This window comes from Dendrobium catenatum, unplaced genomic scaffold (assembly GCF_001605985.2).
Source record: "Dendrobium catenatum unplaced genomic scaffold, ASM160598v2 fragScaff_scaffold_747, whole genome shotgun sequence".
NCBI classification, from domain to species: Eukaryota; Viridiplantae; Streptophyta; class Magnoliopsida; order Asparagales; family Orchidaceae; genus Dendrobium; species Dendrobium catenatum.
Genome location: NW_021319209.1, coordinates 650195 through 656992, shown reverse-complemented (window position 1 = coordinate 656992; position 6798 = coordinate 650195). Strand labels below are relative to the sequence as shown.

At 32.0% G+C, this 6798-nt stretch overlaps 1 protein-coding gene across 1 annotated transcript; it reads right to left on the bottom strand.

The window, feature by feature from the left end:
* Nucleotides 1-4735: 4735 nt before the first annotated feature.
* LOC110102204 lies at nucleotides 4736-6243 on the bottom strand. The gene has a single exon (XM_020830425.2). The coding sequence runs from the start codon at nucleotides 5405-5407 to the stop codon at nucleotides 4778-4780; it is 630 nt and encodes a 209-aa protein (XP_020686084.1). The 5' UTR covers nucleotides 5408-6243; the 3' UTR covers nucleotides 4736-4777.
* Between the last annotated feature and the right edge of the window lie 555 nt (nucleotides 6244-6798).

Here is a 6798-nt window from a genome sequence, read left to right as displayed (position 1 = left end):
TTTGTAAAGGCTTCTCCGCCTTGTTGTGGGTGCAAAAGGAGAGACACTATTGGTATTAGTGCAATACTCAGAGGGTGCCTCTGGGGAGTGGATGTAGGTCTGGTTTAGACCGAACCACTATAAATCTTGTGTCTTTTACTTTACTATTTTTTTTATTTTATTTTCCGCATTTTTCTTTTGTTTAAAAAACTCTGTGGTTGAAAATATTTTCTATAAAAACTTCATTAAAAAAAATTCATTTCGGTTCAACAAAACTTCAAAGAGGGTTAAGTTTTTAAAAATACCAATTCACCCCCCTCTTGGTAGCCTTGGAACATTAACTTAGGTCTAACAACTTATTCACTAGACTCAACAGATACCAGAGTTTGAGTAGTGACTCTGAAGAAGAAGCGGGAGCTCCTGCACCTGTACCTGGACCTGATTAGCACTACTTTTAGGAGATGGTCCAGTGTTTTGATCAGGTTCAGACTCACTTTGATCAACATTTTTATCAAATTAAGACTCATTTAAATTAGCAAGATGCGAGATACTAGAAGGATATGGGGTGGATCCACGGTCTGTTTAACATGGTAAATATAAATGTAGCTATGATGAATAGCTATTTTTTAGTGTTCACCCAGCCTCCTCCAGACCAGGGCCCCTCTGAGTTTTAGATGTACTGCTTTGTTTTTGCTTCTACTAGTCCTTTGCTAGTGATGTGATGATGTTCTATATTTCTTGTTTATACTGGTTGTTTGGTGTTGTGATGTTTATGTGATGATTTTATATTTTTATTTTTTAATTGATATCAATATATTAAATATAAATGATCTTTTTGATATCAATGAAAAATGTCATGTTTTGGGCACTTGTATTTGTTTCTTATTGTTTAAAATGTTAGTATGCCTATACAAAAAATCTTTTCGCAATTGATCTAAAATATGTTATAAATTAATTTGCATTACAAAATTAATTTCATTATGAAATTTAATTTTTTAAATATTTTAAATTAAGTTATAATTAGATTTAGATAAGAAGATCAAATTCATGTTCTTTTAAGGCATACATAATTTGAATATCATTATTGCAATATTAATGTCTTATTATTTTTTATTTCTTTCTCAAAATGCTTTTTTTTGTTATTAGAGAAGTTTGATTTTAGATTATTGATTTTGAAAAAGAGTCAAAAAAGTATATAAAAAAAATGTGCAATGTGTGCAAAAATCAAAATTGTGCAAAGGTTCGCAAAGTAAAAAGATGCATAAAATTAGCCCAAATAGAAAAAGATGCACAAAGTGTGCCACAAATATTTGAAAAGATACATAATATCGTCAATTTAAAATTTTATTTATTTTTTTTCTTTCCACTATCCTTTAATCTCTAATTCAAATCAATCTAACTCACAATTATACTCTATATAAAATAAAAGTTAATTAATCTTCATTTTGTCATTTTTGTAATAATTATCTTTATTTAATTTGTCTTGGATGAATCGTGACCTTGATTAACTTTTCTTATCTTAGTTGTTCTTTGATTTAAAATTTTGAATTTTTCTTTTTAGTCTTATAAAATAATATTATTATTGCAATTATTTTAAAATAATTTTTAAAGTCAATATTTTGATTTATCGCTTAGCATCTTTCATTTCATTTTGTACTTTCCATTTTATTGTTGTCAAAAGGGGAAGCAATAATATTATTTATTTTTGTGCTTTTTTTTCATTTTTTTTTGTGTTGTTTTTGTGTTTTTGTGATATTATTTATTTTTATGTTTTTTCTTCATTTTTTATTGTTTACTTGATTTTTGTTATTTTTTGTTTTCTTTCTTTTTTAATAAAAAAAGAAAAAGTTTAGAGTTTTTAATTTTTTTTAAAGAAAGAAAAAGTTTGGAGTTCTTTGATCTTCACAAGAATCTCTATATTCAAATATGTTCATTCATTTAAGAGGACCTAAGAAGAAATTTAGGGTTTAAATATTAACTCAAACAATAATTATTTTGCCATCATCAAAAAGGGGGAGATTAGTGCAAGTTAGTTTTCATAAATATGTTTTTCATATCATGTATATTTTTTATGATTCCAAATATTATTGTTTTGATTATTATTTCTCCTAACATATATTTGATATTTTACTTTTATTATTTGTGTGTACTAACATTTTAGAAAAATCATATTCCAGACTGTTGAGGACTTCAATTAGTATTAGAATAGGGATCATTGTAAATGAATTTTGTATTTTTTATTTTTATTGAGTCTAAGAGAGTGTGATTGTAATTAGGTAACCAATACACGCACACTGAGAAAGTGTTAAAAATTTGTAATTTTTTTAAACTAATCATACTATACGATTTCAATTTGAACGGGACAATTAATTTAGTTATTTCCTCCAACGAGTAGTTGAACTAACCATGGAGAAGAAAATTTTTTAAGTACTGTTCGTACAGACGATGTCTAGAGTATGAAATAGGTATGCACAAGTTCGTCTTGACGATCATCAAAATCTTTCTGAATGAATAGTACTATACGAAGTGACCTTCATACAGACGACGTCAAGAGTATAAATAGAATGGCTCCTTTTTTGTCCTGATGAACCACAAAATTTTCTTAAACTACTCGTACTGTACGATCCCTTGTTCGTACAAACGAGTCCAAGTATGAAAATATGAGGTATTTTTTCGTCCCGACGAATCAAAAAATTTTCTGAACTATTTGTACAATATGAATATGGTTCGCACTGGATGATTCTCATGCATGAAAATGGTTCATATAGGTCGTACGAAGTAGTTTTTAAACTGTTCGTATGTACTAATGTTGATCGTACTATACGATCATGTACGCTCAAAATTACAATTTTTAATTTTCTCGATGATTTTTCGTGTCTTTCAAATAAAAGGTCTTTAAGAACTTACTTGGACGAATCTAGTCTTTGTGATTTCTTAGGGAGTAAATGAAAGGGTGATATGGGAGAGTGTTTGAGAGAGAGTTATTGCAAGTGGAGTGTGAAAGATTCACAAAGTTACTGAAAGGTAAGAATCTCTTTTATTTTTATATTACATCTCTTCATTTTTTTCTTTCTAGTTGCTCGAGAGAAGACCATTAAAGAAGATATGATACTCTGCCGACATTTGGAGGGTGTGAAAGGATGATGGTACTCTACCGATACTTGGAGGATGTGAAAGGATGATGGTACTCTACCGATACTTGGAGGATGTGAAAGGATGACGGTACTTTGCCAACACTTGAAGGGTGTGAAAGGATGACGGTACTCTATCGACATTTCAGGGTGTGAAAAGATGACGGTACTCTGCCGACACTTGGAGGGTGTGAAATGACGACGGTACTCTGCCGACACTTGGAGGGTGTGAAAGGACAATTGTACTCTGCTGACACTTAGAGGGTTAGAAAGGACAATGGTACTCTGCCGATACTTAGAGGGTGTAAAAGAATGATGGTACTTTGTTGACACTTGGTGGGTATTAAAGGACGACGGTACTCTGCTGCATCGGGGATTGGTGGAAGAGAGAAAAATTATAAATGCTTCTCTGCCTTGCTGTGGTGGCAAAAGAAGAGCCACTTTTGTAATAGTGCAATACCTGAAGAGGGAATCTTTAAGGAGTGGATGTAGGTCTTGTTGGACCGAACCACTATAAATCTTTGTGTTCTTTTATTTCCACATTTTTTTTTTCAGCATTTTATTTTTTGTAGTTGAAAATTTTCTTTGCATAAAATCTAAAATAATTTTCTATCAAAATTCCAAGAGAGTTTTAGAATAACAAATTCATACCTCCCCTCTTAGTTAGCCTTGGGATAATTGCATAGGTTAACAACCTATAAAGACTTTTCAAGCCCAACGGATAAAGCATAGCATACGAAAGTTGTGAGCCGAGACTCGAACCCTAGTGGTTGTGCCATTCTATTTTAGAATTTAACATAATATATATTAGTAAAAAGCCACACCGTCCCATGACCACAACTTTTTTAGTGTTGCCCGTGGTATCACTATTGCTCACAACGACGAATCTAGAGGGGTGTGTGGAGGGGCAATGGGGCCATGTTTTTTCTCTCCATGCCATTAATTTTTTTCTCTTCTCCCTCTCTCTCTCTCTCTCTCTCTCTCTCTCTCTCTCTCTCTCCCTCTCTCTAATACTTTTTTTACTAAGTACATTATTTCCCTCTCTCTATCAAGGAGGGGAGATCATCTTAATATATATATATATTAAATTTGTGTTGAAATTAATTTATATGAGCGTGACAATAAATTTTTATTTATTGTAAAATTTATTTTTCTTATAACTACTATTATAAAAAAAATTAAAACCTAAATATCAATTTGTGCCCCTATTGAGTTTATTTTGAAAAAACAAAAATTTGTCGCCATAGATAAAAAAATTTGGCTCCGCCTCCGCCACTGATTGCTCATCACCATTGCCACAATTATATTTCAATAAATTTTAAACATGTCATAATAATTAAATAAAATTTCAATACATCTAATTTGCATATAATCAAATATCTCATATATTATTAAAATACATAAATTACAATTATTTATATATTTAAAAATATCTAAATTAACATTTTTCTTGTAAAAAAAGAAAAAATAGCTAAATAAGGATCGAATAATTTTTCTTGGATATGTATTTACTGTTCATAAAAGTTCTTTATTATTTTTGAAAAGAAATTGATAATCACATAAGGTTAAACATGAATTTACTGTTCACTAAATTGCTCTTAACAAAAAAAAATACAGATTAAAGCAACTTAGGGCAGAGATTATCTCTATCTTTCCTCCTCAATCCATTAAAATCCCCAAATATGATTTGTCCCGCTTCTGCTTCGCCTCTTCCCCTCCGGCGACTCAGCTATCACTTCTAGCTTCGGCCTCCACCGCTGCGCATTCGATCCCACGATCTTTCCATATTCCTTCACCATATCTTTCGTTGTGCACAAAACCCCGTCTTTTCTTATTTCCTCTTCCTCCTCCCCAATCATCTGATCCACCTCTTCGCTAATCCTTATCTGCAGCTTTCCATTGTCCGTCTTGTGTATGTCGAAATGCCTGAAAGAACCAACTCCTCCGCCACTGATTTTCGCGATCGACGAGGCTATGGTGACGAAGGAGAGAACGGATTGAAAGAATTGAGATGGAAGAATGAAATAGCTCTCGCCCATCTGAAGCTCGTCTGTGGCCGAAAGAGCTGACAATTTCTGCCCTATGAAGACAGAGTCCGACCGGCAAACGAGATGGCTAGCATGTTCCTTCATCAACTCCTCCGCTTTGACCCGCTGGTTATAGACCATGACCCGCCCGTCCAGCCCAATAACCTTAACCGACGACGATTTCGGCTGCGCCGGATAAGTCCGTCGCGTTTTAGAGTTGAAGAACCGCCCAAGCTGAAAAAACTGCAAGCTTTGAATCTTAAGCCCCATGAGAATAATGGTAAGGTGAGGTTCCTCTGCTTCTGTATATATATTTGGTTGATGAGAGAAAGATTTTTATTTATTTATTTTTTTAATTCCGGCGTTCGTTTACCAAAATTTTGATTTGACTATTTGTCGGATGTTGGTTGAGTGGTGACAATACTTAGGTTTTTGGCCTGCCATAAGGTGTTGACAAATAATTAAAATAGGGAAGAGAAGGATCTGACCAGCGCAAAGGTGGCAAAAAGTTGTGTTGGTCAAGGTTTGAATCTTGGGGTGATTATAATCGGTGACTACAACAACTTTCCATAGCAAAACAGCGTCATTTTGATTCACAGAATCTAACTTGATGGAGGTTTCATCATCTTTTTATCCTTTTATATTAATTATGCTCAATTAGCAGGAACTTGCTCGATTAATTCTTTCTTGTACTCGTTAACACATCTGAGATATGAAGCCCGAAATCTCAAACTTTATGTCCCTATAGAGCAAAGAGGGAAGCAACAAGACCTATGTAGATAACCTTATATAATGGAGTCAGTGTCTGTCAATTCTTCATGGTGTCTTCTTTCCCACTTCTTACTCATGATCCTTATTTTCTAAAGTTTGCTTTACTAGTCTGAAATTCTAATTTAAATTAGACATAAAACACAACTTCAACATTCTTGGATGTTCTCATTGAGATAAGGTTGGCAGAAGAGAAAAGGAGGGTTAGGGACACCAAAGAAGAGTGTTCCTCAACTGCTATATTATAGTAAGTTCTCCTATGTAATGGAAGGCATGATGCCCAATGTGATGCAAGCTTATTTTATGACGGTGTTGATAGACCAAAGTTTTAAAAGGCGAAATCAGGAACCAAGGCGTTTTGAGGCTTACGCCTCAAAACGATAAAAATAAGGTAATTTAAAATTATAAATAATGACAAAATATTAATCAATGTTAATTAGAATATTAAGGTAAAACAAAATTTAAATTAAAAGTGAGTTATAATGTCAATGTTAAATAGACTTATAGACATAAGACTAAAGAACAATTTCATTCAATAAACATAAAATGAATAATAAGATATGTAAAAAAATTATCAGAATATCTTGATAAGAATTTTAATCATGATGATCTTAAAGGTTTTTGGCATATATTAAAAATAGTAATATATAAATTATTAATATTCTATAAATTTTAAAATAGATATAAAAATTTGAGCTTCACTGTGATTAATTTTTATCAATATTTTATGTGTAATTAATTAATATGAATTTTTTTCCAACAACAAAAAAAAAGACAATTGATATTGATATTATTAATTTAATGCTTTTATTTATGAATGGTGGTGAGACATGCAATGATTTTAAGACGCTGAATATTAGCCATCAAAAGAGAAGCATAAAAATAATTCTTGT

What these genes read in the sequence shown, in the direction of transcription:
- LOC110102204 (XM_020830425.2), bottom strand. Translation starts at nt 5,407, where the DNA reads ATGGGGCTTAAGATTCAAAGCTTGCAGTTTTTTCAGCTTGGGCGGTTC.